Genomic DNA, 24260 nt, shown 5'->3' with positions numbered 1-24260 from the left:
ATTGATCTCGTGGATTTGGGGTTCTCTTGTTAATTCATTGTTTGCTAGCTTTGACAGCTTTGACAAGATTAATTGCAGTTTGTATACGTTTTTGAATTGCAATGTAAATATGAACATTATTGATTCAAAACGATGAATAAAAACAATGTGAATACCAACTTTCCCCTTCACCGTTTACTTTATTACTAAGCTTGATTTTATACGTTTCTTGTTGCGCACGATGATACAAGTGATAGTTACAGTAATGTTCTAATTTAAAGGGATAGTTGAGTTCTGTTTTCAGACCGCAAATGCCTTCAAAGTGCATGGTTATTGCTGTTATTCTTATCTATGACATTTATAGTGCCCTTTTAGAACCTAAAATTGCTATGAAGGTAATTTTAGACCCCCAAATGTTTAAAATTTAGCCAATACGATCATACCAATTCAGCTCCACTATAAAAAAAACAAAAAAACAGTGCCCGTTATTTAATTATAAATAACAATACATGAGCCGGCTAATTGGGGGTAATAAAAGCAACATGAAAATGCCAACAAAAAAGCCAACATCGGCATTGGCTGAAATACGACGTAAAAGCCGTTATTTCTTTTTTTCCAACGGTTTTTCAAATTTTTCAAAATATCTAATATTTGTGGTGGTACACAAGTATTACAAATCGTTATATTTCAGCCGTCTCTGAACCGATTTTGATCAAACAAAGGTGATTTTGTCAATTGAATACTATGTTCTTTCAAATTTGACACTCAGTTTTTCATTATCTCACAAAAAATTATTTTGTGTAGCGCCCTCTTCAACAGAACTCAACTATCCCTTTAATTTTCATGCGTTGTATCAGCATGATAAGAAATTAACTAAGCAATCTCACATTTGAACGAGCTACAATACAGGGTGTCTCTGAAAAAAGAAACGCAAGCTTATATTCGTAAATTACAAAATAATCCTTAAAATATTTGTATCATTAATGAGTACATTACTGACAAGCTCGTTTTCCTTTCTATCATATGACAAAAAGAATATGATCATTAGATCACATATGATTGATCTAAGACATAACGTGTCGATAACAGTTGTTTTGACAGACATATGATTTGGGAATATCAATTATCAAAACTCATCATGGAAAGCTTGAAATTCTCATCTTCCATTTTAATGATTTAAAGGCTAGCCTTACTACCTACCTTTCAAACTTTATTAAAACAATATTTCTCAAGTTAATCATGTATAGGGTCTAGAGATAATTTACCTTGGGCGCTATATGAAGGTAAGTTGTATATATATATTTATAAGCTTTTCTATTATGTGCAGATTAACCAAAGATAATTCAGGATTATTGAGTAATTTAACGATAAACTTGGTTCTCCTCTCTTCAAGGACATTACGAACAATGAAGTTTATGCATACTTTAATAAAATCGGTAATGAATAATCAACAGTAAGGTACATTTTTCTGAGTAAAATACGTGGTAATATCAATTTCGACTAAGAAACCTTAAATTAAGAAGCACGTGGAACTATAAAGATAGTACAATAATGGAACAACAATGTACATTTAAGAACTGCATGTATTTAAGGTATAAAGCCTCATAAATCTCCTATGGTTTTTTTTCTTCATTATTTCTTCGTTAATTGTCTATATTTCTCAACCAACGCAGGAGTACATTTATTTTTCACGAGATTTGCCAAATTTGTTGGTCAACTGAATTTGGTGTCGCTGAAGCCACTACTCGCCCGTCTATGTGGTCTAGTGGATAACGCATTGGCGTTCTCTGCCAATGAAATGTTTCGATTCCCGACGGAGACCATTTTTTTCAACCTTTGCAGAACAAATTAAAAAGAGGACAGCAATTGAGAACTTTGTTTGAAGCTACACAACCGTCATTGTCTTATTTCCTTTCGCATTATATATATATATATATATATATATATATATATATGTGTATATATAAATCATGCAATGACTAAAAATGACTAACATGAATTGGAAAAAAAAATCATCGTATATATACCATCATCATCATCATTAAACTTTTTTTGATAGGAAACGCCTCTCCTCTGATTAATACACCACACAATATCATATAAAACAATCTTCTGATCATGATTACTTCGATAAGATACATACAAATTGTACAGATATAATTTCGTCCTTGAAATAACAATTATGAACAAAATGAAATGAATGAAAATGCTGGGGGAAGGCGGATGGGGAGGGGCTCTGTGTGGTCTATTGGTTAATAATAATAATAATAATAATACATAACATTTATTAGGCGCTTAATACTGATGTTTCTAAGCGCACAGTGTTCTGATTAAGAGAAGACTATAACCCGTAGAATTAAATTAGAAGAAAAAGCAACAATACAAAAGTAACATAGATAAGGTAAGAAAAACAGTGGCAATCAACTAAATAAAGACAAATATGGTGCGCACCTCCATTGACCGACGCACAACTGCAATTTACAATTTGAAAAGATAGGTTTTGAGTAGAGATTTGAATTGAGATACAGAGGGGGCGCAGTGAATAAAGGCGGGCAGTTTGTTCCAGAGAGCGGGGGCAATAACTGAAAAGGCGCGGTCACCATACCGGGTGTTAGTGCGGGGTCCAGGTGTTAACAGTAATGTGGAAGATGAACGAAGTGTTCGTGACGACGTACGGGAACGTAAGGATATGAGATCGGAAAGGTAAGAGGGGGCTAAGCCATTGATAGCTTTGTAGCACAGGAGAAGAATTTTGAAGGATATGCGGTGGTGAATTTTAAGCCAATGTAGTGAGTTCAATATTGGAGTTATGTGCTCTGATTTACGCGAGAGAGTCACAAGCCGAGCAGCGCTATTCTGTACCCTTTGAAGTGGGACTAGATGTGACTGAGGGAGGCCAGAAAGAGAAGAATTACAGTAATCGATATGGGTCGAGACAAAAGCATGGACTAATTTTGAAGTTGTGGGTCGGTCAAGTAGCCTCCTGATTCTACTGATCTTATATATACCAAAGGAAGCAGACTTACAAATATTACTAATGTGTTGTTTGAAAGTAAGATTGCTGTCAATATTTAAACCAAGGTCACGCACAGAAGCACAACAACTGAGAGAGCCATCACTCATAACAAGATCAGGAAAGGGGTCTGAGTTCCGAAATTTAGAAGTAATATGAATCATTTCAGATTTTGAATCATTAAGGCAGAGACAGTTTTGAAAAGACCAGGTTTTGATTTCATTGAGGCAACTGGTGAGTTTGTTTGCGGCTACTGTCCTGCTGTTTGGGTGAAGAGTTACATAAATCTGGGTGTCGTCTGCATACATAGTGTGTTGAATATTCTGATGAAGGTTAATAACATTTGAGAGAGGGCTGGTGTAAAGAATAAACAGGAGGGGGCCGACCACGGAACCCTGAGGAACGCCGCAGATGAGGGGAAATGATTCCGAGTTGGTGTCATTGATGATCACCTTCTGAGTTCGGTGCATGAGATAGGAGCGAATCCACTGAAGTACGGTGCCGGTGATGGAGAAGTCGTTCTCTAAGCGATGGAGTAACAGGTCGTGGTTGATAGTGTCAAATGCGGCAGTGTAATCAAGCAAGATGAGGACAGCTTCATTACCCTTATCTACAGCTAGAAGTAGGTCATTTAGGACCTTGACAGTTGCAGTCTCAGTAGAATGATGATTCCGATAGGCAGATTGGTGGATTGGAAACAAACCGAGATTGTCAATGTGGGCTTTCAGCTGTAGTGACACAATACGTTCCAAAACCTTCCCAAGGAATGGCAGGTTTGCGATGGGCCTGTAGTTCTTAAGTCCATTCGTGTCGAGACTCGGCTTCTTTAGGAGGGGAAGAAGCAGAGAAGTCTTAAAAGACTCTGGAACTATTCCGGATGATAACGAGAGATTGAACAGTTTGGTTATGTGAGGAAGGAGTTCATCGAGGACTTCCTTTAGAAGCCAGGTAGGAATCGGATCTAGCTTACAGTGTTTAGAAGGAAGTGAAGTGATGAGCTTCCTGACTTGTGAGAGGGATACAAGGCAGAAATCAGAGAGTTCATGACGAGGGCCTGGAGCAAAAGATCTTGAAGCTGGTGCTGGTACTACATTAGGGAAAGAGGATACAACTTTGGCGACTTTTTCCCTGAAGAATGTAGCAAATCTGTTGGCGAGTTCACTATCAGAAGAATGATCTGGAAGAGGTGAAGATTGAGTGGGCGTTGAGAGTGTCTTCACAAGACGAAACAGTTCTTTAGTGTCAGCATTCTTGATGAGATCTTTGAGATACGCTGACTTCGCATTGAAGATGCACTCATAATATGAATCGCATTCACGGCGGTACAGCTCTCTATCAACAAAAAGTCCAGACTTGATCGAACGACGTTCCGCACGACGCCTTCGCCTCTTGGCTTCCTGGATATCATCGGTAAACCATGGCGCATCAGGTCTGATTGATACAGTCTTGACCTGGATTGGAGCGTGCTCATCAATCAACGTCCGCAAAGATGAGTTGTAATGCTCCGCGGAAGCAGATGGACAAGATAGATCAGGAAGTGAATGGAACATTGTGTCAATAGAGTTGCGTAGAGAGTCCTTGTCAATGCTGCGATATTTCCTGAAGGAAACCTCTTTCTTGTCTACGTGTGTCGGTTAAGGCATTGGCGTTCTTATCCAGTGACCGGGTTCGATTCCCAGCGGAGACAATCTTTTGCAACCTTTGCACACAAACAAAATCAAAAAGAGGACAGCAATGGAGAAACTATCACTATCACTGTCTATCACTGTCTATTTTCCTTTCGCATTATATGGCTGACTAAAAGTGACTCAAATGAATTGAACAAAAATCATCGTACCATCATCATCATTATACGTTTTTCTTCAAAAATGGATAAACCTCTTCTCTGAGTAATACACCATAAAGTATCATATAAAACAAAATATTCTGATCATGAACACTTCGATAAGGTTCATACGAATTGTACATATGTAATTTCGTCATTGAAATGTAATGATAAATCGAACCAATTAATAATTGAACAAAATCATAGTACCGTCATCATCATCATTATACGTTTTTCTTTAACAATGGAAAGATCTCTTCTCTGAGTAATACACCACAAAGTTCCATATGAACAAAATATTCTGATAATCAATACTTCGAAAAGGTTCATATACATTGTACATGCATAATATCGTCATTGAAATGTAGTAATAAATCGAACCAATTAATAATTGGAAGAAAAACATACTTATCTAATCGGCACCAAGTAGTGGCCATTCATGATATTCGTTCCAAACTAATGCCTATAACATGCGGTGTTCCTCAGGGAAGTATTTTAGGCCCAATTCTATTTTCAAGTTATATAAATGATATGTGTATTTGTATAAAAGACTTCAAACTATTATTGTACGCAGATGACAGCGTACTACTCTATTCAAATCCTGATCCTAAATATATTGAGGAAAAGCTCAGTGAACAGCTGTCTACGTGTGTCGATTGGATGACTGATAATAAGCTTTCTTTACACTTGGGAAAAACAGAAAGCATTTTATTTTGTTCTAAAAGTAGTTCTAAAAAGTCATTTGAATTCAAAGTGACACACAATAATCAAGCAATCAAGAGAAAAGAGTCTGTGAAGTATTTAGGCATTGAGTTGGCTAGCGCAATTTCATTTTCATCTTTAGTAGAATCAGTTGTAAAAAAAGCAAATTCTCGTCTGAAATTTTTGTACAGATATCAAAGTTGTATGGATTTAAAAGCAAGACGTACACTCTGTTTTGCTCTTATTCAATGTTTATTTGACTATGCTAACCCTGCATGGTACAGTAACATAAACAAGTCAGATCAAAAGAAGTTGAAGATTATACAGAACAAAATGGTGAGATTTATCAACTATTCTGGTCCAAGAACTCATGTTGGCTATAGCGAACTTTCTAAAGCTGGTTTTCTTGAAGTCGACCAAAGATCAAAACAACTCGCATTGCATCACGTGCATAAAATATATCATACTAGGGCGAATCATTATATTCGATCCAACTTCGATCTTGTTACTGACGTACATGATTATAATTACAAGAAATAGACGATTCAACTTTAACTTACCAGAAAGAGTAGGTAGTATTGGAAATTCGTTTTATTACAATGCCATAAAACATTGGAATTCCCTTCCCAATGGTGTAAAAGAAATAGGAAACTATGATCATTTTAAGAGGAAATTAAAGGAATACCTAATACTTGACAGTCAGAGAAGAGAAGTGAATGACATGTTATATGATTGAAATTGTTATTCTTCTGTCGGTTCATACTTTTTCATGTTGTATATACTTATGTTTTCGTACGTTATAGAAATTCTACAAATTCATCATTATTTTCCTCTTCTTCCTTCTCCTCTTTTTCTTCTTCTCCTTCTTCTTTTTCTTCTTGTACTTAATATCATTTCTATCATCAGTTTAATGTTGTTATTATTATCTTTAATAAGTAGTTCTTTTAATTTTCTTATCTGTCTGTAAATATTACTATTTTAATTTATTAATTGTATACATGTCTGTAAGGGACCCCACTGGAAATAAGCTCTCGAGCTTTCGTGGGTTATCCTGTTCAAGCTGACTTATTTTTGATCTGTTATTATTGTATATTGTTGTATATTGGAAGCTTGTCGAATAAAAATCAATCAATCAAACAAAATCATCTTACCATCATCATCATCATCATCACTATACGTTTTTCTTCACAAATGGAAAGACATCTTTTCTGAGTAATTCACCACAAAGTATCATACACAAAATATGTTCTGCTAATGAATACTCTGATAAGATTCATATAAATTGTACAGATATAATTTCTTTTTTTAAATATTATAAGATGATAACAAATAGCAATCACCTGGTTAGCCGAATACATTGTGACTGAATAATGGTAATTGCAAAAAGCTCGGGAAAGGAGAGGGGGGGGGGGGGTTCTGTGTGGTTTAGTTGTTAAAGCATTGGCGTTCTAAGCCAGTGACCCAACTCGATTCTCGGCGGAGACAATTTTGTTTAGATTTTGCAATGAAATTTATAAAGAGGAGAGCAATGGGAAACTTTGTTATTAATGAGCTACACAATTGTCATTGCCTAATTTCGTTTCCCATTATATCATGTCTTAACACAAAATGATAATAAATACATTGAAAAAATACCTTAAACAAAAAAATTGACCTCTTCTCTGGGTCATACACCATAAAATAAAGTTTAAAAAAGAAAGAATGATATGATAATTAACAACGTCGATGAAATACATATAACACTGTCGCTCATAAAGGTGGAATGAAATCTTCTGTGTGCCCATGCCTTGAGCCATAATGTATAGCCGTCCAGAGGATTTTTTTATGTTGGGGACCTGGGTAAAATGCAATAAATTATTGAAAATTTATTGCATTTTCTGTTTTTAAAATTTATTTATGGAAACTGCCCCCTACCCTAGCCCCCGCTGCGTAAAGTCATGGTTCAGTGAGAAAGCAATGGCCTCGTAACTGTGGGCCCCAGGATCAAAACCATGTCGATGTGCTATATTAGTGCCCTTTTGTGGGGCATTAATCCTCATTATTGTCATTTATGACTTGAGGGCATAAGTCCCCTAGTTGATAAGCATAATAGCAAACACATGCTTTAGCAGTCCCGCAAAACACACATTGGCAAATTATTATTCAATAAAATCTGAGAATGTATACTATTATCTAGATCTATTTTGTTTAAATTATTTTTAAAATAATTCCATAAATTAAGGTAAAACTAAAATATTCCAACTTTATGAGCGACAGTGTAATTAAAAAGACATAATTTCATAAGTGAAATATAATAAAGATGATAACAAATAACACCTCCTTGCCCGAATATGTGGTGACGGTATATTGGTACTTGCAAAAATGGTCGGGAAAGGGGAGAGGTGTTCAACCTCCCCTGAGTAGTATTTTAATGGAACATCATGTTCTCTTATAAGACCTTATTCATGCTTGAAAAACTATTGAATAAAAAGCCTTTGTGTTTAATGCCATCCTCTGCATCCTTAGACGGCAGCATCATTGTTACCGTCAGTAGCTTTGCTGGCATCAGTTGATTCTAGAGTAACACTGACCGTACCAGCATGCGTGGTGGGGAAAACACCATCACCTCTCTCAGTGAAATTTGTGACAGATGCATCAAGAGGGAGACTAACCGTCACGACATCACTGATTGTTGCATCACGATCCGTGTCGTTCTTCTGTTCCTCGGTGGAACTCTGGATATCTTTGCTCATTGGTGGTGTGACTCCTTCCTCAACCTGGCTAACATCAAAGGTCGGATTGAACCTACACATAGGGTCGGGTTTGTCGTCTTTGGTAGGCAACAAGTAATTATCCGAGGCTCCTGGACGCAATTTGCTTATCACGCCAGATGACGAGGATAGCCCCGTTGAGCTCACCACACCGCTGGAAGTGCTTGCTTCATTCTTTAGGAACTTGTCGAAACAAGTAATTCCCCATTTCTTACGGATGAAAGGCTTCCGGACGCAGTAGAGTAGAAAGATGAACAGTCCTTGGAAGGAGTTGAGAACGACGAAGATTGGCTGAGCCACCTGTTAAACACAAATGTTTCAGAAATAATAATTAGGTTCATGGCATTCTCTCTCATGTTCTTCTAATACATAAAATCTACAGAGGTATTGCTGGTGTATCTAATCATTATAACCGAGTTCTCAAGATACTTCTTACAAGAGATAGATACCACGCAGTTGGCTTTACCTGACTGAATAACGGGATTAAAAGAAGATATCCGGTGACCCAGGTCAGACCGAGCAGAAGCAAGATGCAGATCGCGTTCTGGACGCGTTCGATAGTCTCTCGACGTTCTGCCTTAGCATCTCTTTTCACCCGACCAGCGATGTTGGCTGACCGGAGCAACTGTCGAACCACCAGGATGAAGATGACAATGTTGATGAGGAGGATGATGGCCATGGGAATCAAGAGACCACCGATTTGAGCCCAGAATTGTAGAAAGCATCTATTGATAATAAATATGCATTTTTAAAAAAGACTGAATTAAGTCAATCAATACTGACTATCTTGGCGATAGTTTTAAAAAAATGTCCATGGTCCTTGAAACATTTTAACTGAGAAAATGTCATTGTGAATGATTTTCCATTATATATTTAGTGGAAAGGCGAAGCTTTCTTGTTCCATACGTTACGAACAATATCTAAGATTTTAGTATAAATGGAGAGTGTATTCGCTTGGTGGCCTTCCTAAAGCTTGGATCACACCACATACCCGCGAAAGTGATACTTGAATACCAATTCCAGAACATTATTGCTTACTTGCTAACTTATAATATACACAAATAACTTATAAGATACGAAAATACCAAATGCCTAAAGAAAAGATTAAGTAATAATGATAATAATAAAGAAAAAGGTTCTCATGAATTGCTTTCCACCGAAGTCTCTAAGCGGTAAAGGCAAGCCTTGCCCTGGAATTGCATCCTATATGATCAATGCAACCCCTGCGCCAGGTAAGAACCACGATAACGTACAGAAATATAATTTTTGCTGAATCCAAAATTAGCAGATCGTTAGGTATACCTAATGCTATGCAATCCAATATTCCAACTTAACTTTCAAACGTTACTACTTACAGATCATCATGAGCATAAGAGTCTCTAGCAATAGCTCCTGTAAGAACCACGATAAGTGCAGGAATTCCTGTAATGACATACGTGTATAAGGAAATACAATTGTTTTAGTAATCCAAAATAAGCCTACATTAGTCATGGGCCTAGCTCTATCCTTTCCCCGTTTTTTGTATAGGCCTACTTATGTTATTGTTGTGCTGTCCAGCTCACAATTTTTTAACACGGTCATGGCGGCACTATACTACTTTTTAAAATGATAAAGATATCTCGATTGTTATACTATCCGGGGTTTCTTTGTACAAATCACATGCCATGTCGAATATCGTTAAATAATGGTTATAACGAAAAAAATTCACATAAATGGCAACAGTTACGAATTCATGTGCACTATTGGAATATAATCCGTTTGCAAAACCATGCAGACACTTCATGTTAATAGTAAGGAATATTCCCATTAAAAAGATATAATGAATCAAATATCGTACCCCATGCAGCTAAGGAAGCCTTGATCATGAAATTCTGGATGTAGGTGTTAAAGATCTTCACGATAATGAGGTAGGTATTGTACCCTTCCACACCCATCCATGCAATAGAGGACAAAACGAAGAAGTGAACTAGGGCTGTCAGAAACCCACAGGGTCCAGCTTGGACCTCACGGTAATCTCTGGTAGAATCGAGAGAGATCATGATGACAAATGTCGTGTAGAGACATAGCAATGTCAGGCACAGACAGATGAAGATCTTGTTAGCCTGTTTGGTCCTCAAATCCCTATCAAGATTGGAACATTAAAATAAGGTTAGGAAAGCGTCGAAGCAATATTGTACCATACATGTACAAGTTTACCATCACCTGATTGGCAACACATTAACAAAAACGCCAAACAATAAGAAAACGAAGTAAAATCGAGGGGAAATGTTTGTAAAATGAGGAGATTACGTGGTTGTGCTTTACTTTGATACATGTATCTCTTTTATCACTGGGCACAACCCTCATAATGACCACGCGTGTTAAATATAAAACTTATCTGAGTGTAACTATTTAGGACGATGTCAAATGGGAGAATAGTACGCCAAAGATGTTCGAAATTAATATGCTTTTCATTCTATGCAAACTGGACACCAAAAGGCAGATGATTTTATCTACGAAGTAAATAGAATAATCGTCGCCTGGCTGGCAGAAGGGCGTTAGCTCGAACTTCAGGCCAAAAATGAAGGGGTTAAGCAAAAGGGTGTTAGCACTAAATCGCCTCAAACTTTTAGAAAATTGACGTATTTCTGAAGAAAAAAAAAATTGTGGCCGTGTTCTACTATAACATTTCTATTAATCTGTTAAGTTTTAAATCAATTTTCGGGACGGAAATCATTTTAAATATAAAACAAATCTTTAAATGCGAATAAATCGAAAAGTAGTTTTCGAGTCGCTCGCGCGCTAACGCCCTTCTGCCAGCCGGCTGACGCAATGTAGAATATATTGATATGCTATAAACAATTTATTACTAATTGCAACCTATTTATGACTCTCGTCACACCACCTCTTCATCACCAAGTAACTTATAATATTATGAAAGTTTCTCTTCTTCTTCTTCCATTTCTTTTTCATCAAGAGATACTTTTATTAAAAAGGCGGTTATTTGAATTTGCATGATTATTTAATGAATTCTAAAAATGCATCTCTTTCATAATTTATGTACCTATTCTACGTTCAAAACCTTTCAAATAAAATTGAAGATAAAATGACCAGATACTAATTACACATTCTGTCTCCTTTGTGTGACATTAATGAGTGCAATATTTCTTCTTAATGTGCTCACTTGTTCCACAGGTAGGTTGCCAATGTGACAAGAAGACTGAAGATAGAAATACAGCATCCAATGTAAGTCAGGATGTTGTATGCCTCGATTAATGAATCCTCCTGTCCATGGATATCCTGTAACATGAAAGAAATTGAGCCAAAACTTAAACATCTACTTCGAATGCTCAAATAAAACTGATTATTTTACTATTATCTCTCATAAAGTCTATGTGTCGTTAATTGAAAACTGAGAAATCTGGGGTTCATTATAATAGAAAGTGGTGACACCTCGTATTACTAATGGAAACAAAATAATATCACTTTACTACCTTTCACTCGAGACACCACACCTTCAAACTTGTTTTGATCTCAAGAGTGAAAATATTATTCATACCCAATTGAAGACCAGCTTTACAGTGTGAGTCAGAAAAAAGTTTACACCTAGAAAGATGCTAATTACTTTAAAAATCATCTATGAAAAGTTAATTATTATACATCTTACGAAAGAGTGTTTTATCCCAAATCATTTGGCATCATTTTTTGTGGTATGTGTTCATGCACAGGAGGCATCGTTTGCGAAAGTGCAAAAAATGACTTGCGCCAAAGTTGCTTACGTGATGTTTGAAAAAAACAATTGGGATTTGGGTATTAATTCGGTCTTTGCAGATCCAAATAACATCCCTAACAAAATTAATCATGTCACACATATCAAATATCAAATATAAAATATCAACGAACATTTTGTGCGCGCGCGTGTGTGTGTGTGTGTGACTTTGCTACTGCAAAGACCATATGCAATGCATTTCTTTTTAATACATTCAACTCATTCTCTCACTCCGCTAATCCCAACATATTACATGCTGTAAGCATCACTTTGGAGCAAGTCGATTTTTGCACTCTCGCAAACAATGCTTCCTGTTCATCCAAGCGTGATCACATTCCATACAAAAATGATACCAAATGATTTGGGATAAAACACTCTTTCATAAGATGTGTAATAATCTATTGCTCATAGATGATTTTTTTTTAATAATTAGCATTTTTCTAGGTGTAAACTTTTTTTTGACTCACACGGTATACTCCATCGTTCTTCGGAAGTAAAGGGGAATTGTAAATGGGGAAGAGGTCGAACAATGACCACTTGTCCACAAACACCTGGTAGTATTGTTTAACATGTCTGGAAAGAAACTAGCTTAGCCGTTTCCATTCGCACAACCGCAGGCGTGATATATACTGTCGCCTACTATATAGTACATAAACCATACTATTTAATCTGTAGGACCAAGGAGTTAGTAGGACCAACTTTACCCCTCGGTCATCAAGAGTATTATCACGCTACAGCTCTAGGTAACCTACTGCGTTTAGTGGGGTTATAAATGTCGGGGGAGTAGTTAAATGGTGATAATGTATATGAAAATTGCCTAATTGCTTTTCACTGACCATTATAACAGCGAAGTTGGTAAGATGATCACACGCACAGCGCACGATCTCCTCATCAGAGCGATCATCGGATGATGTGATTCCAGAAACAAGAACACACCCATCTTGGGACCAATCTCCCTGCTCCTCATCCCAGAATGAACACATGGGATTCACGTATCCAGACTAAACAACAACAACAACAAAATCCGCAACACCCATAATAGAATTAGTTAAAAAGACATAAAGGAAGAATGAATGACAACTTTGATTGGTTTAGTTTAAAGCCCATTTGTCATGAGGGGAATCAAACACAGGAGTAAAAAAAAAAAGAGAAAATAGATTGCTATACATATATAGTTTACATTTTCGCCTATTTATGTCAAAAATTATAATTATCTATAAAAACTGCTAAAGGCAGATTACAAAATAATAAGTATGCTATGTAAAAAAAAAAAAAAAATCATTGTAATAGGTCTTACCATTATTGTAGTGAAGGTAAAATTGATGAACTCTGTCAAGGCTGCTACTTTCCCTTGACCAATACTGAGAGAAATCACGGGAGAGTTAGCTGATCGATTGAAGCCTTCATTAGCTGCACTTAAAGTGCGCAATGATTTAGAAATGAACAAGGCTGGAGTCGAAAATACATTGAAGTTGACCCGGACATATTCACCACTGCCATTCGACGGCGATCCTGAGAGTGGGACCGTGGACGAAATGACGGATGCAACTGAAGGTGGAATGTTGACCTGAGCGATGATGCCTGGTCTTGTACCAATGACGTCATCGCGGTCATCTTGGGTCGGAGCATTGATGGTAATATTGGCCTTGGTCAGGTCTGAAGGACTGGATCCAGCTAGCGAAAGCACAAGACCACGCATTATGTCGTCAGCAGGTACACTCTGGACCTGTTATGTGAATTCGGACTTCAATTATTATTATTAATATTCTTATTATCATAATCATCATCATCATTATTTCTAATATTACTATCATTACAATTATTATTATTATTGTATTATAATGTTGTTGTAGAAATAGGGAACTGGGAGAGGAAACCTTCGCTTTGAACTATTCTCCCTTGACAAATTCGTAAAAGCAGATCAGTTGAGGTGTTCAAAAGTAATCTAAAATCATTTCTATTTGGATTGGAATATAATTAATTATTCCCTTTTATTTCATTTTTCAGTATTTGTATGAAATCTAAATGTTTTTATGTGATTTTTCCTTCGCAATAGTGCACCTTGGGTATTTGATTTCAAGTGGCTTTGGCGCCTTACAAATCGAATATTATCATCATCATCATCATCATCATTATCATTGATAGTATTTGTATTATTGTCAATACTATCATCAATAACCTATTTTATTAATATTATTTTAATTCTTTTTCTATTTGATTAATTGTTATCATTATTGTCATCATTATTATTGTCATCGTTATTATTATTATTGTTATTATAATCGTTATCGTTGATGATGATTGAAAATGAAACGATTGCAACCATGCACATAAGTAAGGTATCCCACAAATTCTAAATATGAAGAATCATGCACACATAAATGCACAAATAATGATGTTGTTTGGCAGATCTACACAACTACATAAACAAAAATGGTGAAAGTGTCGCGCCTTCTTGGATACCAGATTGAATGGGACCACAATAGATGATTGGCAGTGTCAGATTTTTAAACAAAATATTTATTTTGAACATGCATGCAAACAATTATACAACTTGGAAGTGAACTTCTATATTTTAGTATACTGGTGGATATCAAATAATTTTTTCGTAGCCTATGATATAAATGTAAAATCACCTGTACGGCTATATTTGGCTGCTGAATGATGAGCATCCCACCACCGGCAACATCAACACGACCGATTTGTTCCTCAAAAGCCTGGACAAATTTACTTATTGCCCCACCTTCTTCCTCTGCGGCTTCAAGTTCCTTTGTTTCTACCTGAGCTATATTGCTCACAATACTCGTTATAGAGTTTGTTACCTGTCAATTATTTTCAAACACAATGGATGAAGATGGTTTAAACTATAGTAGGAGAAAGTTGCCAAATCTCGGAAATCAAACTGAATGACGATAGGATATTAAATAATTAAATAACATGACAGCCTTAGCACAGCTGTTCTTTTAAAGCCGTTACACAACTTCTGGATGAAGCAACTGCCAAGGTGTCAACACGATATGAAAGGGTAGTGAGATACCAAAATCTGTCATAGAACCAATAAGATATTATACAAAATTAAAAGAAAAAGAGCCTGATACGGGGCAAGGCTCTAGTAAATTCTTCATTCACAGTAGTTTAGCTTTAAGGCGTCCAATATTATTAAAATCGATTATGATATTTACCGCTTTCACATCTATGGCAATTAAATACATGTACCGAAAGGAAGGCTCCAATTTGTTTACCATTAGATGATTATCAGAACATAATAAAATAATTGAATTCATAAAAAAATCGCTAAGTCATGTTCAATATGATTGGTCTGGCATCGTGCAGAATACCTCTTCACTAGTAAGATTTTGATGCACAATGTTTGATGTTATCTCTGCCACAAACGTGATGTCATCTGATGTGATATCTTCGATGTTGGAAGTAACAGACGATACTTGCTGACTCACTTCACCTGCGTTTTCTTCATCTACGATTACCTAAAATTTGAGGGGAAAATATAATTACAGCATGTTTATATTGAGTGATATGACTTTCTCTCCTTTACCCTAATGAAGCCGAGTTATTTCAAGGATTTCTAATACCGTGGGGGGGGGGGGGGGCATTTTGACAGGGGCTGATCCAGCAGGCGGCGAGGGGGGGGGGCAATTCGTGAGAAAATATTTAGCGGGGCATAAGCGGGGGGGGGGGGGGTTAATGAGCACTATTTTGTTTTACTAAACACCCCCCCCCCCCCTTGAGGAAGAAAAAAGGAAGGAAAATGGAGAGGAAAATTGGTACACATATTGAATTAGTATAATGAACATCATGGCAACAAAACTTTTTCATCATTTCGCTTCGTTCATTATTTTTGGCAAAATGTTCAAAACATACCTACTTTGCAGTTTAACAGTATTCAAATGGTTGGGAAATAATTTGTTTGGTATATGTAAACACTTCAACGGATGAACTACATGGTTTGTTTAAAATTAAAATTAAGTAAAAAAAACACATTAATTGTTATAATTATCAAATAATAATCGTCATTTTAAAATGTTCTGGGTAAAAAACATACAAAGTTTTCTATTGTTTTTTTGTTGTTATATGTATAGGATGAACCAAGGATGGGTCTCACTTAGTGGAATGTGAGTGTAAACCTTCTTAACAATGACAAAGATCAAGTGATTTTGAAATGATTATTGATTCTTCGACAGGCTAGCACACTAGCAAATGGAGAAAATGCACAATTTGATTGACATGTGATCAATAATTGTAATTTAACACCCCTACCGTTGGTCCGAATTGCTACCAAATTTGGTATCAAAATGTGCGGGGGAATTGACAGAAAAGTAAAAAAAAACATGGATTCGAAAATTAAAGGGGTTAATACGCAGCGCAAAACATTTTTACTCATTAGCGTTAAGGTAACATAAAATTAGCGAACATGTTTCCCTTAAAATCACATTTTACCAGGTTGTCATGATCAGTGGCATGTACAATATGCTAAACACAAGTGCATTAAATATGAAGGTTCTTACAAAAGTCTCTTCTCAATGATTGAAATTTGAAAAGAAAATTCCAAAAACCTGTGCAATTTCGTTGAGAATATCTGTGACATTTCTAAATGGTCCGCAATTATCCACAGGTTGCCACTGGCTCTGGGTAATACCATCGCCGATACACAGAGCCCGTCCAATCGGTTCATTAACTGTTCGGTATAACAATAAAAATACACACATAGTTATCATATCAAAAGCAGACTGGCAAAACAATTATTACCAGATACAAAAAAGAAGGGGACATACTAATGAAGTAAAGAAATACCGTCTATGATTGAAATTTCCTCAAGTAATTCATGACACTGGAACTATTCAAAACATTCAACTACACGCGCGGATCTTGAATATTATTTTAATCGGAGGGCTGGGGGCTTGGGGTTCCTGCATTCATTTTCTACGTGACCCTCGCTTTAATTCATTTGTATTGATTTCATGAACACAGTTTGGGGGTTTGAATATCTATGAGGAGGGGCTTTTAGACACTAAGCCCCTATCTTCATTCGCTAGTGTTCAATAATGGAGTAAAAACAAATTACATCGGTTGAACATCGTGATAATAAAGCTACTTTTGAAATGATATTGCGAGCTAATGAGTCATTCTCGATCGCGCAGTTGCCATTCTTTAAAGGGAATGTATCATGGCAAATACTGGTTAACGCCGTCTACGTCTTCATTTGGAAACCTGCACGTAAACGAATGTACTTGATTAACTGGGTCAGCGCGCTAGCGTTCGCGAAACAGACCGAAGTTCTCCCCACGCTTCGGTTTCGCGTACGTTGCACGCATGTGAATGCTGTGGTCGCGTCGTCCGTAGTCGTATTTTACCCGATTGGCCCCGAGTATTGTTTTCTTGCGGCGGCTCACCGCGCCATATCTGCACTAGCCTATTGGGAAATTATCATATTAATCGTACACTTCCCCAAATTAAAAATGAACGAAAGACCCACAAAACAAACCTTGAGTAGTGTTGAATGGACACATTCCTGTTGAATTTGCCCATGTTCCGTTTTCACCCACCGGAAATTCGACTTTTTCAAAGCGAGGAGATATCCATGAGACATTCTGGCAAATAGCTTCACAAAAGAGAATGTAATGTAATGTAATCACTATAAATAAGAATACAAATTATTTAAAGAAGTACTTTAGAATGAAGGGCCAAAAGGCCGCAGAAACAGACAACACCCGCGCAAAGAGGAACACGCACACACCCACCCACACACACACAGTCGTACACGTGTGTAAATATATAAATGTATATATATATTTATATATATTTATATATACTTTACGGCGTCATTACACGAACATGTGTAGTGAACAAATTGTTCATTATTAAAATAGACATGGTCATTAGCAGGACATTTTCGTGTCCTGTGAACGATTGAACAAAAGAAGTAATGCCCTCTACGTGGGGTGTCGTGGTCGAGTGGATAAGTCACTGGACTGTGGATCACAAGGTCCGCGGTTCAAGTCCCGCCGCGGCACTAATGTCCTTTGGCAAGACATTGATCTACATTTGCCACTCTCCACCCAGCTGTTAAAATGGGTACCCGGTAGGATGCGAAAGCTAATGTGGTTTGATTAGCAAGTGGCGCTTGTAAAATGGCGACTGGCTGGAATGCTCCCCAGGGAGTGGAAAATGTGCATACCTTGTGTGCGGGTAAGCCTGAATCCGATGACCGGGGTAATAATATGTTGTAAAGCGCTGTGATACACATGTATGTCTGTAAGAGCGCTATATAAATGCCAATATTATTATTATTATACATACGTTTGAATGCATGTAGAGGAAACCGACAAGAAACAAAGAGTTTACTCACTAGTCATTAGTAATATTGGTTATATTGTTTTTAATTTACGGTAAGGGTAAGGGTTTCGGTTGCGGTTGAGGGCTGGGTTAGGGTAAAGGTATCTTGCGTTTCAAATTACCTAACGTACCGATGCCACACGTCCAGTTAAGTGGCGAATTCGGCATAGCCCAATCCACTCCCCTTCGGAAGCCAAGGTTTAAACAAATGCTTGCAATGAGTGGTATCATGAAGGCGGGACAAAACAAAATGATGACCCCTAGTTTTTCGCGTCACCTACCTGCCATCCCATCAATCTAAGGATACCCCACGTCCTTATACACAATAAATTGACTTTCACAACTACATGTATATGAATGAATTTGGTACCGTTATCTTGAACTGAAATGGTGTTTGAATCGAGAAAACCGTTCGATTCATTGGCTAGACTGTCAAGAGATAGACCAATAAGATCTTGTGTCTCCGTTGCCGTCATATTGGTCCGCTCGATGTAGAAATTCATGTCAGCTTTGACGCTTCCTGGTCTGAAGGATCTGCATACTACTGATAGACTCTGCAAACCAGTACTGGTTCGGACGCCTTGCTCCATCTTTAAACAGATACAAAATAACAAACATAAAATTTGAAATGTTTAATATATATTTCCCCCTTCTAAGACTGATACTCTTTTGTAACTCATTAAATTATACGTCATAACCATAAACCCTTCGCATGCAACATTGTGCCCATACTATATTCAGAAGAATATACTTATGATAGAATTGCATTTTTTAAGAGAAACAAAATTGAAGAACTGAATGAAAGTATATGTACCGTAAGCGTATAAACGGTGATGTGAATTAGCTTTGACCTTAGAATGTTACCCTCGACAGCACCATAATGGGAAGGTCCTCCAAATGCAATTTTCTAGGTGTAAACTTTTTTTTGACTCACACGGTATGTATGTGCAATCAGTCTTCACCAAATCCCTGCTAGGAAACTTGTTGCACAACGTACTCGCACTCTATTATTAAATTGTCTATTTTAAACCCAAAACAATATTATGCCAACCTTGCAGAATATCACAAGAGCGGGATAGGCTTTTTTTATATGCACCAATTACTGTTAGGATATACTTACGTAGGTGCTGATGTTGAGCGCTGTTTCTTTATAGAGTTTAGACGTTTGGTCATGAAGCTCATCGCTGAATGAAATGGCAAATCTAGCGTTCAAAACTATTATATTGGTCAGATCTGAAAATACAAACATACGCATTGAGAATCAGTGGCACAGATTTAGGGGAGGGCACAGAGGAACGCCCCCCCCCCGGGCCCGAGGAAAAGGGGGGGGGGGATTTTTCTGATGAAGAGGGCTTATAGCAAACAAAAAATACCCAAATGCAAGTAACTTAAACATAACTTTAAGAAAATGTCTTTAAATACGAATTCGATATTAAATCAGTATTTGTATGAGAATATTTCTCTCATACTTAACACATAATGTACCCAGTATAATCACGTTCGTTTTGTTTTACGCGCTGGTATCTCTCAATTGCGATCAAATTTGTGTTGTTGTTATTTCTTATTTTCACGCGTAGCATTAGAAATAACATTAATATCTTCAAAACTTAATTGAATTAAGAAATTCTTATTCTGTATATAATTTCTTTTCCTATGGAAGTTTGATTAAGACAAATGCTTGTAACGTGTATCAGATATGTAATCAATGTAAATGAATTTTTAATGAATAATTTGCTTATTATTTGCCAAGTTGCCTGACAAAGACAGAGTTTACAGGCTTGTAATGATGTTTAATACAGAGGAGCTGTAAGTCTTTAATAACGTATGCCTGCTAGTTCCATGCTCTCTTCATAAAACCTCTCGCAATCACAAGGGTAGTCGATGTGTTTAGAGGGCAGAGATGAGATCTTGCTAGAGTACACAAGTCGCCTTGCTTAAAGGCTAGACACAACCCTAAATTTTATAATTTGTATGTGACTTTGGTTTGAATCAAGCACAGTTTTACCTTTGACATATACAGATGCTCGCATCGTGTCTAAAGTTTCTCCATTTCTCCCCGAGCCTCGGCAGAAGTAATACCCGATGTCACTTGGCGTGACAGACATGATTATCAAAGGATTCTGATTTTCACTGTTAGGCAAGAGGACATCGTCTTTGTACCAGTGGTATCGCTTGGCATTGTTGAAACGACATGTCAGCTCCACATAGGCATTGATGTTGACTATCTGGCTTGACGGATAGACAGAAACCTCCAAAGGAACTGTATTCGAGGTAGGAATTAGAAAATATGGTGGCGAATGAAGTAATTTTGTTTTCAATAATGATGATGATAATGATAATGATGATGGTGACAGAAGTCGTGAAAGTAATAATGATGATATTAGTTGAAGAAGGAGAAGAAGAGGAATAATATTGATAAAAAAACAATGAAATTAATTATGATAACAATAATACCACGACTAATGATAATAATGAGACTTGAAATAATACTATTAATAATTATCATTGGATTTATATAGCGCCTTTTCCAAAGAATACAAGGCGCAGTCTCTTAGACTATCAACAATTTAAGAGGAGTTGTACAGGTAATTTTTCAGTTGAATTTTGAAGAAATCTAGTGAAGTACTGTTTCTTAAGAACGAGGGGAGTTTGTTCCAGGGACGTGGGGCTAAGGACTGGAAGAATTTATTACCCTACTACCTGTATTATTCATAATAATGATAATAATAACAGCTACATTTATATACACGAAATACCAAGGGATGCTCAAGGCACCTACAAAATACTGTTATGATTCCCACACTGGCTAGCCTAACTGCCCTAAGGCTCTGCAAGCATTCAAATAATACATTACTAACATGTATCAATTTTCTACACCTGGGTAGATAGTGACAAATGTCTTGTCAAAAGACAATGGTGCTGTCCTGAATAACAAACCATGTGATCCCAAGGAGGTAGTATAAGCTCTTTGGTGATCCTCAGTCCGGTGACGTATGCATAAGACCATCTTCAACGTGTTAGGAGGACTGGACTTCAAAGATTTAATCCATAGATTAAACAAGTAATGTTGTCCCGGCATGATTGCATTTGCATTAGGGTTAGGGTTAGGGTTAGAATTAAAGTTAGAGTATGCTGGGACAAATCGGCCCCGTTTTTGCAGCGGGGCCGAGTTGTCCCCGAGCCCGAGTTAGCCCGGATCTTTGATATTCATTCACTTATACAATAGAAACGACGTGAATAGCGACAGCGGATGAATATATACCACCTCCCCCAGAAAAGGAAAGTATTTCGATATTTTATTTCATATCCAGATATGATGACAAGATATTTGATTTACTTATTCAGAAATAAAAAAAGTTTCATTTTCATTTCTGAGGGTAAAAACTTGTGTCAAAACATTTTCCAAATTTTGGTTCCTATTCACCCGTCTTTCGAAACGATGTGAATCATGGATTTGCAAAACGTAATTTCGAGGGCCCTTTTTCGATCCGAACACTAACTTAGGGTAAAGTTGAAATGATATCACTTTTTCTCGATGTTTGTCCACGTAACTTTATTATATTTTTAATGGATGAGATGAATGAATATATCTAAATAATACTTCAAAGAACTTTAGCACATAATAGTTAATAATAAGCTGGACAACTTTGTCAAAATATTAGGGACACATCTCGGCTTCTGTAGAAGCCCGTCGTCTCCAAAGTGTTAAGATGCATACAAGTAAATTCAAACATATGACTTACGAGTTGGTTCATCACAATGGATCCCCTCATAATGATCTCGGCATTCACACTCGTACTGCCCTTGTCCAGTGGGACGACAGACACCATTGACGCACGGGTTTCGTTGGGTGCAAGGATCGGCGTTACCTGTCAAAAGTTAGTTTCTAGTAAAATTGTAGTAGTATAGAACTTACGAATGAATGCTTGCAGCTTTCATCCTCAGTTTCCTGGGTACCAGTGTCTAGACATAATGTTATGATGTGTTTACTTTTAAGATGTGAAGAGGGAATCTCAAAGAAGAAAAACATGGAAAGATTCAACCACTGATAACAGCTTGAGAGCTCTAAACGAAAATCATGGGCGAAAGAACCCGAGATAACTTTATTTTCCCACGTTTATGTTTTTTCAAAGGCTTATTCCGAAACGAAAATTATCCATACCTGAAGGTTCGTGATTCTAAAAATTAAATAGTGTTCATTCAACTTAGAAGATTCTTTATTCCGAAAATTACACAAGGTTCATAATTATGAAAACGAATTGAGGTTTGAAATTCAGAAGGTTCGTAATACCATACACGAGTTCGGGTTCGATTATAAATATTTGGAATAACGAACCAATGTAAATATTGACTCTTTTTAATAGTTTGCCATTCCGAATCCTATAAGAACTTCAGAATGAAAAACTCTGTTCTATTTCCAGAGTTTTGGACATTTGGGAAAATGCCATGTTTACCAAAATAACAACGCATTTCGCTGGAGTTTATTATGTGTATGTAAATAATACATGTATATTTACATACATACATACTTACACACATACGTTCATTATGTTTGACATGTCAGTATATGTGTCTCTGTATTGTGAAATTGGCTTCCTAAATTCCCATTCAATTTAGCTATACCGCTTACTTATTTCACAGTTCCGGCCGATGAATAGATCCATGCAAATACACTGGTAAACGAGTTCAGTTTGCACACACGTACCTCCATTTAGACAGGGTGTTGGGAGACATGCGTTCTCTGTACACAGAAAAGGGAGCAATGTAAAGAGTGAGAAAGGGAAATAATCATCATGGGAATAATTCCAGAGATCCACGTGGTTGTCCATTCTGTTTGAATTTATTGATGAAAATGCGCTTCAATAAAATGGTATATGCATTGAAACAGAACTATGCACCTATATTAAAGATGTAGGCGCTTAATTTACATAGTTAGCAGTTGTTGTGTGGCATAGGAAAGGACATACATTGTTGGTCATAACGGTGGAATAATTATTTTTACCCCAATTAATGGAATGATTTTGACAATGATTTATTCCTAATAGTATACAAATAACGAATGAAAAACATTCGTTATTTGTTTTATACAACATCGAAGAAGATCTAATAGAACGTTAATCAACAATATGCTTTACTCCTTATATTAAAGATAAATTAAAGTTGGAGTCAAGCCTTCTCGATTACATTAAGATTGCCTTCGCGTCAGATACACGCAGGCATACGCGCACAGCAGAGAGGTACGCAGTCTGCATATAACCAAAAATGCACGGCGAATATAACCAAACATGCACGCCCGTGCAATAGAACATCTATTGAATATCATGTGACCAACAATCCTCCAATCAAATGACAAGGATCCACGTAGGTGTTGTATAAATCTAAATAATAATATACGTTCTCTGATTTTATTGAATACTAATTTGCGAGTGTTTGTTTTGCGTGACTGCTAAAGCATGTGTATACTACTATGCTAATTAACTAGGGGACCTACGTCCTTAAGTCATAACTAACAGTAATGAGGATTAATGCCTCACAAAAGGGCACTAATATAGCACATCGACACGGTTTCGATCCTGGGGCCTCACAGTAACGAGGACATTGCTTAGCCACTGAATCCTGACTGTACGCATGAATTCGTAAGTTCTATGCTACTCCATGAATTGGGATTTTTTTTTTCCAACGTTATGAGCGACAGTGTACGTATGCATTGACTTCTTTCCTTTTTCTTTCTTTCGTATTTTCATGAATTTATCTTCGATCATATTTTCTCCGGTTCAGAAAGTGCATTCTATTTTCTGTTAGGGAGTCTATCGAAATGAGCCATGCTTCCACCTAGATTTCTTGATATTCCACTTCAGATTTCGTGTTATGCTCCTTAACGATAAAGGTCAT

General features: G+C 36.8%; 1 protein-coding gene across 1 annotated transcript; it reads right to left on the bottom strand.

The window, feature by feature from the left end:
• Nucleotides 1-8010: 8010 nt before the first annotated feature.
• Nucleotides 8011-22227, bottom strand: LOC115925232 (adhesion G-protein coupled receptor G2-like). The gene is made up of 15 exons (XM_030988840.1): nucleotides 22112-22227; nucleotides 20374-20628; nucleotides 19489-19601; nucleotides 18739-18958; nucleotides 17518-17634; nucleotides 16589-16710; nucleotides 15356-15502; nucleotides 14654-14839; nucleotides 13315-13743; nucleotides 12854-13018; nucleotides 11433-11548; nucleotides 10107-10390; nucleotides 9625-9691; nucleotides 8736-8994; nucleotides 8011-8569 (listed from the first exon to the last, which is right to left on the bottom strand). Exons 2-15 carry the CDS (start codon nucleotides 20471-20473, stop codon nucleotides 8021-8023), a joined length of 2874 nt encoding a protein of 957 aa, XP_030844700.1. The 5' UTR covers nucleotides 20474-20628; nucleotides 22112-22227; the 3' UTR covers nucleotides 8011-8020.
• Between the last annotated feature and the right edge of the window lie 2033 nt (nucleotides 22228-24260).

The sequence above is a fragment of the Strongylocentrotus purpuratus genome, unplaced genomic scaffold (assembly GCF_000002235.5).
Source record: "Strongylocentrotus purpuratus isolate Spur 01 unplaced genomic scaffold, Spur_5.0 spur5_scaffold_18, whole genome shotgun sequence".
Lineage (NCBI taxonomy): Eukaryota > Metazoa > Echinodermata > Echinoidea > Camarodonta > Strongylocentrotidae > Strongylocentrotus > Strongylocentrotus purpuratus.
The sequence above is the reverse complement of the archived record's forward strand: the minus strand, read 5'-3'. Positions and strand labels throughout refer to the sequence as shown.